This window comes from Balaenoptera acutorostrata, chromosome X (assembly GCF_949987535.1).
Source record: "Balaenoptera acutorostrata chromosome X, mBalAcu1.1, whole genome shotgun sequence".
Classification (NCBI taxonomy): Eukaryota; Metazoa; Chordata; class Mammalia; order Artiodactyla; family Balaenopteridae; genus Balaenoptera; species Balaenoptera acutorostrata.
Window position 1 is genome coordinate 66,438,199 of NC_080085.1, and position 14,478 is coordinate 66,452,676.

General features: G+C 35.2%; 1 protein-coding gene across 10 annotated transcripts in view; it reads right to left on the reverse strand.

Annotated features, from left to right (window-relative positions):
* The window catches only part of ATRX (ATRX chromatin remodeler), a 245,445-nt gene that overhangs the window by 143,031 nt on the left and 87,936 nt on the right, over positions 1 to 14,478 (reverse strand). For all 10 annotated transcript variants that reach the window (XM_057537602.1, XM_057537600.1, XM_057537595.1 and 7 more), the window contains one exon: positions 12,243 to 12,315. In XM_057537602.1, coding sequence (XP_057393585.1) covers positions 12,243 to 12,315 — 73 coding nt within the window. The remainder of the gene's footprint in view (positions 1 to 12,242; positions 12,316 to 14,478) is intronic.

Sequence of the window (14,478 nt, forward strand, 5' to 3'; positions counted from 1 at the left end):
GAACAACAGTATGAAACTATTTTTTAAGTCACATGTTCTACAATGTTTGCAGTTAATGAAAAACATCACTGTTTTCTGAAAATTAATATCAAATAACTTTTTTAAAAAAATCTTAGGAGTAGAAAAATAAAAGCTGTATGAAATTAAGAACCCACAGTTTATTAACAATTTATACATGGGCTCAAATTACAAAATGTGTATTCCCGGATTTTATGTAAAAATCTAAGCCAGCTTTAGAGGAAATTTTAACAAGAAAAAATTTATTAACATTGATATAAATTTAGAAAATTTGATCATACTAAAGATCATACTAAATAGTTCAATATTTTTATACCTGAAAAGTAAAACCAAAGACTTATGTGTCTCAATTCTATTTTTAAAATTCAAAGTAAAAGACAAAGACGATATAGTCAGAAAAATAAACCTTTTTTGCTAACACTAGAAAAATCCAAACTCTCCTTTTGCAGGGGGTGCTTTTTCTCATTATCTAAAAGTCCCATTACAATATCACCAAAGAATAGAGAACAGGAACGGAAGGCTGAACATAATATTTTTATCTTAAGCAGAGAGATCACCACTAATGACCATATTTCTTTCCTTGCTGGGAATTCTAGCATAAAAAAGAGAGCTGGTGGCAACTGTAACCAGTTTAGATATCTACAAATAGATCCTATCCAGTGGCTAGACACCTGTATTATACTTGACTTACAATACTTACCTGCACTGTAAAGAAAAAGTAAATTGAAAAAGATTAACCTTAAAATTGCCAGACATTTAAAACCCTTACTCAAACATGAAACAAGTAAAATACTCATTTAAAATGCTACCTTTGTTTTTCAAGCCCAATAAAGGAGAACTAAAGCAATTCTGCTAACCAAATAGGACCACCATGAAAAAAAATTCACAGAAAAAAATTATTCCAGATTTAGCAAATTTGTATAGAGAACAGATAAAGACAAGTATAGAAGATGAACATTTGGAAAAGTGTTTAAAATAGAAACCAAAGTCATATGTCAAAGGAACGTGAGATATACTCATGCCATTAATCTTTGCTGAAATCAGGTAAACAATCATCAAATATCTTTATTAGCATGAACAATATCCAGGAATCATTAATCATTTCCAAAAATATGCTGGATTAACAGCACAGAGCCTGCATCAAAAGAATACCTACACCGAGCTAGTAGGGAAAAAAAATAATCATTTGCATGTTTTCCAGTCTGAAAAGCAAAGTATTACCAAATGATAAAATACTTGGAAAATTTGAAGGCTACAGTGTACTCCCACAATAATGAAGCAGAACTTCTATCAACAATGGGTAATTTCTTTAAGCAATCTCCAAATCAAATTTTGCTTCAATGAAAAAAAAATTATTTAGCCCCACTGAGAGAGAAATTATGAGAAAAATTATGCAGTATTAGTAGACCCAACTAAGCATTTTTCAACTATAAAGTAAATATATGTATGTGTGTGGCAGGAGAGGGTATCCATATAAAAATCTCAGCTTTTAAACAAAATTGGGATTAAAAAAAAAGAATGCTGATTTAGAAAAAAATCTAGCAATCTAGTTTTTTCCTCTTAAAAGCTCAGTTTTAAATATTTTCCAAGCCCTGTAAAAAATACAAATAAAGAATATTCTGAAAATTATTCTTTTTTGGGAGGAATGGATTCTTCAGTGACTGTTTTAGTATGCAACCCCTAAAGAAAAGCCTGGTTTAATAATCCTCAACACTATCACTGTTGAACTTGAATACACTACCATCTTATGACTGAGGCTAATTCACAGTGCAGGTATTAAAATATAGGACATTAAATATCCTTTCAATGAAAGAACCAATTTAAAATATAACTAACAGGTATTTGAAAGGCAACATTAACATAATGGCACATTCGAATAAATGACTTTAAAATTACGTGTATAATTTAAATAACCTGATAAACTTTAATATTATTATTCTCCCTTTCAAAGAGTACATAAACTCTAAGCTATAAAATTTGAAGTAAATTCTCAGTTATACAAAATTGAAAGTATAGTTAGTCTACTATTTAATTTTTTCTAAAAAGCTCAGTCAAAAAATCATAAAAGTTCACCTGTTATTCAACCTATAATTTTTGTCAGTTTATTAAATAAATGCAATTAAATAGAAATTACAAGTTAGACCACTCTATCTCACAACAGCATACATTTACTTTCAAATATGAATGATACTACATAATAGTACACTAAAATAACAGAAACTTATTTATTCACACCTACTAAAATATTCAGGACATGACTAAGTTCTTTAAATGACCTCAAAAGCTATTATAACTTTAAAACAGAAAAGATAAATAATAGTGAAATCTGTTGTAAAACTTTCACACACATATATAAGTAAATATGTCATATATAAGTACATATGTTTTGGGAATTATTACTTCCTCAATTATAGAAATATCGAAACTTCTTTGGATACAAACTAGTCTACATATCTTGGTTCTATCAAATTCTTTCAACTCTCATGAAAAGATGGATTATAATTAAAATTAAATGCTTGACCACCCTGCTGAGAAAGGGGAGATGTTACGCTGGACTCAGCCAGCACCCTGGGAGACTCACCTAGCACTGTCTTGGAAAGTGGAGGGAAGTTAAATAGAAGGTGACTATTTAAGGTACGTCTTAACAGGGTGAAAAGTTGTCCAGGTAGAGTAATCAGTAGGAACTGACCTGAACACACAAGCAATCGTAGAGTTTAAGAAGTGGAGGGAAGATTAGGTCAGGTGCTACTAGATCAGAGGAGAGAGGAGGACGGTGTGGCGATGAAGACAGAATAGAGCAGGGATGTGTTAGAAGGAGAGACGTTATAATAGTACATCAGTCCTGGCTGTGTACAAAAGTCCTATCTTTTGGATTGCATAGGCCAGTTTAAAAAAAAACAAGGGGGGTGGAGAGGAGAAGATGGCGGAATAGTAAGACGCAAAGATCACCTTCCTCCCCACAGATACATCAGAAATACATCTACACGTGGAACTGCTCCTATAGAACAGCCACTGAATGCTGGCAGAAGACCTCAGACCTCCCAAAAGGCAAGAAACTCCCCACGTACCTGGGTAGGGCAAAAGAAAAAAGAAAAAAGAGACAAAAGAATAGGGACGGGACCTGCACCAGTGGGAGGGAGCTATGAAGGAGGAAAGGTTTCCACACACTAGGAAGCCCCTTCGCAGGCAGAGACTGCAGGTGGCGGAGGGGGGAAGCTTCAGAGCCACAGCACCAGTGGGAGGGAGCTATGAAGGAGGAAAGGTTTCCACACACTAGGAAGCCCCTTCCTGGGCGGAGACTGCGGGTGGTGGAGGCGGGGAGCATCAGAGCCACGGAGGAGAGCACAGCCACAGGGGTGCGGAGGGCAAAGCGGGAGAGGTTCACGCACAGAGGAGCAGTGCTGACCAGCACTCACCAGCCCGAGAGGCTTGTCTGCTCACCCGTCGGGGTGGGCGGGGCTAGAAGCTGAACCCCGGGAGCTGTGCAAACAAAGAAGAGAAAGGGAAATTTCTCCCAGCAGCCTCAGAAGCAGCAGATTAAAGCTCCACAATCAACTTGTACCCTGCGTCTGTGGAATACCTGAATAGACAACGAATCACCCCAAATTGAGGAGGTGGACTTTGGGAGCAAGATATATTATTTTTTCCCCTTTTCCTCTTTTTGTGAGTGTATATGTGTATGCTTCTGTGTGAGATTTTGTCTTTGTAGCTTTGCTTTCACCATTTGTCCTAGGGTTCTGTCCATCCATGTTTTTTTATTTTTATTTTTTTTTACTTAAAAAAATTTTTTTATTAATTATTTTTTATTTTTTATTTTAATAACTTTATTTTTTTATCTTTATTTTATTTTATTTTATCCTCTTTCTTTCTTTCTTTCTATTTTTTCTCCCTTTTATTCTGAGCCGTGTGGATGAAAGGCTCTTGGTGCTCTAGCCAGGCATCAGGGCTGTGCCTCTGAGGTGAGAGAGCCAACTTCAGGACACTGGTCCACAAGAGACCACCCAGCTCCGCATAATACCAAACGGTGAAAATCTCCCAGAGATCTCCATCTCAACACCAAGACCCAGCTTCACTCAACGACTAGCAAGCTACAGTGCTGGACACCCTATGCCAAACAACTAGCAAGACAGGAACACAGCCCCATCCATTAGCAGAGAGGCTAGCTAAAATCATAATAAGGCCACAGACACCCCAAAAGACACCACCAGACGTGGACCTGCCCACCAGAAAGACAAGATCCAGCCTCATCCACCAGAACACAGGCACTACTCCCCTCCACCAGGAAGCCTACACAACCCACTGAACCAACCTTAGCCACTGGGGACACACACCAAAAACAACGGGAACTACGAACCTGCAGCCTGCGAAAAGGAGACCCCAAACACAGTAAGTTAAGCAAAATGAAAAGACAGAAAAACACACAGCAGATGAAGGAGCAAGGTAAAAACATACCAGACCAAACTAATGAAGAGGAAATAGGCAGTCTACCTGAAAAAGAATTCAGAATAATGATAGTAAAGATGATCCAAAATCTTGGAAATAGAATAGACAAAATGCAAGAAACATTTAACAAGGACCTAGAAGAACTAAAGAGGAAACAAGCAACGATGAACAACACAATAAATGAAATTAAAAATACTCTAGAAGGGATCATAGCAGAATACCTGAGGCAGAAGAACGGATAAGTGACCTGGAAGATAAAATAGTGGAAATAACTACTGCAGAGCAGAATAAAGAAAAACGAATGAAAAGAACTGAGGACAGTCTCAGAGACCTCTGGGACAACAATAAATGCACCAACATTCAAATTATAGGGGTCCCAGAAGAAGAAGAGAAAAATAAAGGGACTGAGAAAATATTTGAAGAGATTATAGTTGAAAATTTCCCTAATATGGGAAAGGAAATAGTTAATCAAGTCCTGGAAGCACGGAGAGTCCCATACAGGATAAATCCAAGGAGAAACACGCCAAGACACATACTAATCAAACTATCAAAAATTAAATATAAAGAAAATATATTAAAAGCAGCAAGGGAAAAACAACAAATGACACACAAGGGCATCCCCATAAGGTTAACAGCTGATCTTTCAGCAGAAACTCTGCAAGCCAGAAGGGAGTGGCAGGACATATTTAAAGTGATGAAGGAGAAAAACCTACAACCAAGATTACTCTACCCAGCAAGGATCGCATTCAGATTTGATGGAGAAAGTAAAACCTTTATAGACAAGCAAAAGCTGAGAGAGTTCAGCACCACCAAACCAGCTTTACAACAAATGCTAAAGGAACTTCTCTAGGCAAGAAACACAAGAGAAGGAAAACACCTACAATAACAAACCCAAAGCATTTAGGAAAATGGGAATAGGAACATACATATCGACAATTACCTCAAATGTAAATGGATTAAATGCTTCCACCAAAAGACACAGACTGGCTGAATGGATACAAAAACAAGACCCGTATATATGCTGTCTGCAAGAGACCCACTTCAGACCTAGGGACACATACAGACTGAAAGTGAGGGGATGGAAAAAGATATTCCATGCAAATGGAAATCAAAAGAAAGCTGGAGTAGCAGTTCTCATATCAGACAAAATACACTTTAAAATAAAGACTATTACAAGACACAAAGAAGGACACTATATAATGATCAAGGGATCGATCCAAGAAGAAGATATAACAATTGTAAATATTTATGCACCCAACATAGGAGCACCTCAATACATCAGGCAAATACTAACAGCCATAAAAGGGGAAATCGACAGCAACACAATCATAGTAGGGGACTTTAACACCCCACTTTCACCAATGGACAGATCATCTAAAATGAAAATAAATAAGGAAACACAAACTTTAAATGATACATTAAACAAGATGGACTTAATTGATATTTATAGGACATTCCACCCAAAAACAACAGGATACACATTTTTCTCAAGTGCTCATGGAACATTCTCCAGGATAGATCATATCTTGGGTCACAAATCAAGCCTTGGTAAATTTAAGAAAATTGAAATCATATAAAGTATCTTTTCTGACCACAATGCTATGAGACTAGATATCAATTACGGGAAAAGATCTGTAAAAAATACAAACATATGGAGGCTACACAATGCACTACTTAATAACTAAGTGATTACTGAAGAAATCAAAGGGGAAATCAAAAAATACCTGGAAACAAATGACAATGGAGACACGACGACCCAAAACCTATGGGATGCAGCAAAAGCAGTGCTAAGAGGGAAGTTTATAGCAATACAAGCCTACCTCAAGAAACAGGAAACATCTCGAACAAACAACCTAACCTTGCACCTAAAGCAATTAGAGAAAGAAGAACAAAAAACCCCAAAGCCAGCAGAAGGAAAGAAATCATAAAGATCAGATCAGAAATAAATGAAAAAGAAATGAAGGAAACAATAGCAAAAATCAATGAAACGAAAAGCTGGTTCTTTGAGAAGATAAACAAAATTGATAAACCATTAGCCAGACTCATCAAGAGAAAAAGGGAGAAGACTCAAATCAATAGAATTAGAAATGAAAAAGGAGAAGTAACCACTGACACTGCAGAAATACAAACGATCATGAGAGATTACTACAAGCAACTCTATGCCAATAAAATGGACAACCTGGAAGAAATGGACAGATTCTTAGAAATGCACAACCTGCTGAGACTGAACCAGGAAGAAATAGAAAATATGAACAGACCAATCACAAGCACTGAAATTGAAACTGTGATTAAAAATCTTCCAACAAACAAAAGTCCAGGACCAGATGGCTTCACAGGTGAATTCTATCAAACATTTAGAGAAGAGATAACACCTATCCTTCTCAAACTCTTCCAAAATATTGCAGAGAGAGGAACACTCCCCAACTCATTCTACGAGGCCAACATCACCCTGATACCAAACTCAGACGAAGATGTCACAAAAAAAGAAGACTACAGGACAATATCACTGATTAACATAGATGCAAAAATCCTCAACAAAATACTAGCAAACAGAATCCAGCAGCACATTAAAAGGATCGTACACCATGATCAAGTGGGGTTTATTCCAGGAATGCAAGGATTCTTCAGTATACACAAATCAATCAACGTGATACACCATACTAACAAATTGAAGGAGAAAAACCATAAGATCATCTCAATAGATGCAGAGAAAGCTTTTGACAAAATTCAACACCCATTTATGATAAAAACCCTCCAGAAAGTAGGCATAGAGGGAACTTTCCTCAACATAATAGAGGCCATATATGACAAAACCACAGCCAACATCGTCCTCAATGGTGAAAAACTGAAACCATTTCCACTAAGATCAGGAACTAGACAAGGTTGCCCACTCTCACCATTATTATTCAACATAGTTTTGGAAGTTTTAGCCACAGCAATCAGAGAAGAAAAACAAATAAAAGGAATCCAAATCAGAAAAGAAGAAGCAAAGTTGTCACTGTTTGCAGATGGCATGATACTATACATAGAGAATCCTAAAGATGCCACCAGAAAACTACTAGAGCTAATCAATGAATCTGGTAAAGTAGCAGGGTACAAAATTAATGCACAGAAATCTCTGGCACTCCTATACACTAATGATGAAAAATCTGAAATGAAATTAAGAAAGCACTCCCATTTACCATTGCAACAAAAAGAATAAAATATCTAGGAATAAACCTACCTAAGGAGACAAAAGACCTGTATGCAGAAAATTATAAGACACTGATGAAAGAAATTAAAGATGATACAAATAGAAGGAGAGATATACCATGTTCTTGGATTGGAAGAATCAACATTGTGAAAATGACTCTACTACCCAAAGCAATCTACAGATTCAATGCAATCCCTATCAAACTACCACTGGCATTTTTCACAGAACTAGAACAAAAAATTTCACAATTTCTATGGAAACACAAAAGACCCCGAATAGCCAAAGCAATCTTGAGAGAGAAAATGGAGCGGCAGGAATCAGGCTCCCTGACTTCAGACTATACTACAAAGCTACAGTAATCAAGACAGTATGGTACTGGCACAAAAACAGAAATATAGATCAAGGGAACAGGATAGAAAGCCCAGAGATAAACCCACGCACATATGGTCACATTATCTTTGATAAAGGAGGCAAGCATATACAGTGGAGAAAAGACAGCCTCTTCAATAAGTGGTGCTGGGAAAACTAGACAGGTACATGTAAAAGTACGAAATTAGAACAGTCCCTAACACCATACACAAACATAAACTTAAAATGGATTAAAGACCTAAATGTAAGGCCAGACACTATCAAACTCTTAGAGGAAAACATAGGCAGAACACTCTATGACATAAATCACAGCAAGATCCTTTTTGACACACCTCCTAGAGAAATGGAAATAAAAACAAAAATAAACAAATGGGACCTAATGAAACTTAAAAGCTTTTGCACAGCAAAGGAAACCATAAACAAGACCAAAAGACAACCCTCAGAGTGGGAGAAAATATTTGCAAATGAAGCAACTGACAAAGGATTAATCTCCAAGATTTACAAGCAGCTCATGCAGCTCAATAACAAAAAACAAACAACCCAATCCAAAAATGGGCAGAAGACCTAAATAGACATTTCGCCAAAGAAGATATACAGATTGCCAACAAACACATGAAAGAATGCTCAACATCATTAATCATTAAAGAAATGCAAATCAAAACTACAATGAGATATCATCTCACACCAATCAGAATGGCCATCATCAAAAAATCTAGAAACAATAAATGCTGGAGAGGGTGTGGAGAAAAGGGAACACTCTTGCACTGTTGGTGGGAATGTAAATTGATACAGCCACTATGGAGAACAGTATGGAGGTTCCTTAAAAAACTAAAAATAGAACTACCCTACGACCCAGCAATCCCACTACTGGGCATATACCCTGAGAAAACCACAATTCAAAAAGAGTCATGTACCAAAATGTTCATTGCAGCTCTATTTACAATAGCCAGGACATGGAAGCAACCTAAGTGTCCATCATCAGATGAATGGATAAAGAAGATGTGGCACATATATACAATGGAATATTACTCAGTCATAAAAAGAAATGAAATTGAGTTATTTGTAGTGAGGTGGATGGACCCAGAGTCTGTCATACAGAGTGAAGTAAGTCAGAAAGAGGAAAACAAATACTGTATGCTAACATATATATATGGAATCTTAAAAAAAAAAAAAGGTCATGAAGAACCTAGTGGCAAGACGGGAATAAAGACACAGACCTACTAGAGAATGGACTTGAGGATATGGGGAGGGGGAAGGGTAAGTTGTGACAAAGTGAAAGAGTGGCATGGACATATATACACTACCAAATGTAAAGTAGATAGCTAGTGAGAAGCAACCGCATAGCACAGGGAGATCAGCTCTGTGCTTTGTGACCACCTAGAGGGGTGGGATAGGGTGGGAGGGAGGGAGATGCAAGAGGGAAGAGATATGGGAACATATGTATATGTACAACTGATTCACTTTGTTATAAAGCAGAAATTAACACACCATTGTGAAGCAATTATACTCCAATAAAGATGTTAAAAAAATAATAAAATAAAAATAAAATTCACACAGTGATCATTTCTAGAGGTAGGAATTTAGGGTACTTTTATTTTTTTCTTTTCTATTTTTCTAAATTCCCCATAATGAACATGTTATGTTTTTATTATTAGGAAATAAATCATTTTAAATCTGGAGGAAAAAAAAAAGCTTGCTTGGTCAAGCTGTTTATCTTGTTAAATAGGGACATTTACAAAAAAATACCAACTATGAGCATCATAATTTTATGATGCTAATGACATTTAATCCCAACACTAGTAGAATAAATAATCAGAATAAAGGATATTGATTTAAAATGGATCATTTAGATTTACATTTAAAAAAATTAAATGCTTGAACAAGAAAAAAGTTTTACAGAAATTTATTGCATCCAAATAGTTAACCATTTGCATTAATACACTATTTACCTCTCCATAAACATTAACACTGAAAATGTATTACAATACTGCTAAAAAGGCAAAGCATATGAAATTTATACACAATTTATACACAATTACACAATTGTGTACAAATTTATACACAATTACAATATGCTGTCTACCAAAATACATCCTACTCAAAAACGTGAAAGGTAAAAATAATTCCAAGACTTTATCATGATCTGAAAACAAATTTTTGAAAGTTGCTTACTGCATATTCAAATATGCTCAAGTACGCTGTCTATACCAAAATAATTCAAGAAGGTATTTATATCCCCATCATTAGATAACCCATGGGTACTAGATACCTCATTGGTATATTGGATATGAAAGAAGTTATTAATGGCATATTTTATAAAAGCACATTAAACTGAATATAAAGAAAAACATGCTCAAGGTAAAATTCAATTCTTCTCAAAAATACTCAACAGGGTTGTATTGTTTTTTTTAACAGGGTTGTATTTTTTAATCACAAATGCAAGATGGAATTAAAGATACCTTTCAATAAAATAATTGCCAGTTACAGAGAGATATGATCAAGTAACTTAAAAGATAAAAATGATATTTATATTTTGACAAGCTCTAACACAAAAAATTACCATAACTTAATGACACTCATTTGGTGTTTAAATATGAAATTAAGATTCATAAGTCATAAGTAAATTAGGATATAGCATGTTTTAAACATGACTAGCCTTTCAATAACATTTGAGGCCTTAAGATTTACAAGAAAGCAAATAGTAGCATAAATAAATGAAGAGGAATTAAAGCATTTTAAAAGAGAATAAAATTTTAAATGCTTTCATAATCTCACTGTGATTATATCATATACTATATAAAATCCCTGATGAATAAAACGTATGCCTTCACCATTCCATTCTGGACCCGACCCCGATCCCACAAAATAATTGGATATATATTTTTAATTAAAAAAATAAGTAGGTAAAGCAGCATCTGAGTCTTTGTATCTGTGATTAAGCTCTATTCAAAAGTGCAAAATAAAATTGTCCATTCACCTTAATAAAAATGCCCTCCTGTTAATTAGGAGAATGCTGATCTTTGATACAGAAAAATCTATCAGCACCAGCAAGATATAAAACAGAGCTAGAGTGACGGCTGGCCCCACAGCATTTACCAACTCAAAGTTAAATCCTTACAAAATTATGACACAAAAATTACATGTTTATTTTCATGTTTTCTTAATTATTAGAGTTTACTATTAGGAATAAATGGATGGTTAATACAGTACTCTAGTAAAACCTCAAGTCTATCATAGATTTTTTGGTGCTAGAATTATTCAGAGAACATTTCATCCAACTCTTTTGTTTTAAAGAACAGAAAATTTTGGCAAAGAGTAGTTAAGTCACTTGCCCACGATCACACAGAAAGGTCAGAACTAGAAGTCAGATATTCTTATCCCCATTATTCCAAAATTCCATCCACTACACCACACTGTCTTCTTGTTGAAGATTATGAGTGTGGGGGATCCTATAGTCCAGGAAGGGTTTAAAAAATATGTAAAAACATTATGGTTATACTCTTTAATACCTTTGTTTTCTTTATTCCTCATTGCTAGAATATGGGTGTACCTTTATTTTTTTTCTTCTCCCAGCTATTCCTTAGTTAAGTCAATCTGTACAGGCTACACTGTTCCCATATAAACCTATTAAGTATTATTAAAATTAATACTATCATACTGTCTACTTCTATTTTATTTGACAAAATGTTAAAATCTAAATCAGTCTAGATACTTTGCAAATTCATACTTATTTTGAAAGCAATTTCTTAATCTTAAACATTTTAGCAGTCTCTTTTTCACTTTGAACAGGTTTTAATGAATAGGACCACCACATTAGATGGCAATTTAAAACAATAATCAAATATTGAGGAGAGAGATGTCTGTTGTCACCAATTTATTGAGATATGATTTACTTTCACCAATAAAATAATCTGTCAAAATTAAAATATTCTCAAAAAACTATCACAGTTTACATGGAAACATAAAAATTGACAGTGCTGTATTTATAACACACCCTATGCTAGGTGTGTTAATATTTATATTTACTTTCTTTTAAGGTTTCTGAGTTTTAGCCCATTTTCTGGCCTTTCTTTCAAACTTGCAGGAAGACTGTAAGCGAGTCTTTCTAAGGCAGGCACTCCTGGTTTTTACAACCTGCTTGTGGTTCCGTTGCTGCTGTTTGTGCCCATGCCTAGGGTGTGTTATAATCTTTTTAAAGTCCTTACAGATGGAATCATACCTATTCTCAGGATCATTGTCATCGTCGTCATCATCCACTGTGACAGGCATTGATTTAGATAAGGCTTCATCTCCTTGAAGGAACAAAAGTGTACTTAAAATTAGCTTTAAATTATCTTTATAAGTAAAACCATGTAAAATAAAACTGAAAGCCAAAAACTTTAAAACAACTAGTGAGTTCTAAACTATACTCTGGGATCCAAAACATGAATAAAAAGAATTTATAAGGAAAGTACAATCGGGAATTTAAGAAGTGCCAGCAGCAAAATAATAAATAGTTGGATGTTACATATTTCAAAGTTCCTCCCCAGAGCACAAGAATTTTAAAACTCATCCTTCCCAGTAACAAATCTTTTATCATTCACCACCCTATTAGCAAAAGTTTATGGCTGAAATAAGCTTTGTAGTGATCCATTTTAAGTTTAAAGTTAACAGATGTCTAATTTTTCCTGTATCATTGAAGAACTTTTTAAAATGCTATTAATACTTGGTAGTACCAAATAATTTTAAAATATACTTGAATTTGTATGGTATCCAGGAGTAGAATCATCCAGAGATATATTCAAGTACAGTAAAACTTACTTCCTTATAAAAAGCAATGTTTCTATCCTTTGATTAAAACTATAAAGAGATTAAGATTTGTGCGTTTCACTGTATGTAAACTTTGCCTCAAAAACAAACTTAAACATTGTACTCTAGTTAACACTATACACGCTGAAGTAACCAGGGAGAATTATGTTAATGCTTACCATTTATTTTCAAATGCATCAAAGATTTCAAGGGCATTACACTGAGTGAAAAAAGACAATTTCAAAAGATTACACACTTCGGGCTTCCCTGGTGGCGCAGTGGTTGAGAATTCGCCTGCCAATGCAGGGGACACGGATTCGAGCCCTGGTCTGGGAAGATCCCCCATGCCGCGGAGCGGCTGGGCCCGTGAGCCACAACTACTGAGCCTGCGCGTCTGGAGCTTGTGCCCCGCAACAAGAGAGGCCGCGATGGTGAGAGGCCCGCGCACTGCGATGAAGAGTGGCCCCCACTTGCCGCAACTAGAGAAAGCCCTCGCACAGAAACGAAGACCCAACACAGCCAAAAATAAATAAATAAATTTATTAAAAAAAAAAAAGAAGAAGAAAAGTTCATACTGGAATCCTTTAAAAAAAAAAGGTTACACACTTCATGATTCCATCTCAAAATAACAAAATTACAGAGATGGAAATCAGATTAATAATTGCCACCGGTTAAGAATAGGGATATGCTAGGGAGTGTGCATAAGGAGTAGCACAAAGGAACCTTGTGGTAATGAAACAGTTCAATATCTTGGTTGTCGTGGTGGTTATATTTACAAAGCTACACGTGATACAAATTTTGCACAATACTTACACACACACACAAATGAAGGAGTACATGTAAAACTGGTGAAATCTGAATAAATCTTCAGTTTCCTGGTTCTGAGATCGCACTATAATTATGAAAGATGTTACCATTGGAGGGAAATTAATGAGAGGCATACAAAACCTCCCTGTACATTTTTTTGCAACTTCCTGTGAATTTATAATTATTTCGAAATAAACAGTTAAAAGGGGGGAAAAAGTTAGGTACACTGATGGATAGACAGGATATATAGATAAGTATGTGATAAAGCAAATACAGTACAATGTTAACTGTAGAAACTTTTCTGTATATTTAACATTTTTTTCATAATAAAATGCTGGGGGAAAATATTGGAGAAAAAAACCCATAAGGAACACAGACACCTACAGGTTCAGGATAGAAATATGCTAAATGTAGAAAGGCAATAATAAATCTCACAATATCTTAGCAAACTGACAATAAATACCTCATTCAAACAGACCAATCTTCAAATGAAATATTACTAGTGATATTACCATTGTTCCTCTGTACTACACCTTTGAAAATGTTACCCATCCTTCAAAGTCAAGTTCAAATGCTACCCGTTCTTTTAAGTCTTCCTCCAATATTTAGATTAAGTGGCTCACTTGCTATTTATCACACAGCCCCATTTTAGTTTTATATCTTTCTTCTGGTATTTTTTTTTTAATAATGACTTATCTATGTCTATCTTGCTCATTGGACTGTAATCTCCTAGGACCATGTTCTTCATCTTGGTTGGTCATGCCATTCCCAAGCCCCAATTTCTAGGAAAATGTTGTACCCTGTAACAGGATACCCAACTATTGCTGAATAAATTGGAATCCTCTAAATTAACGGGAGCA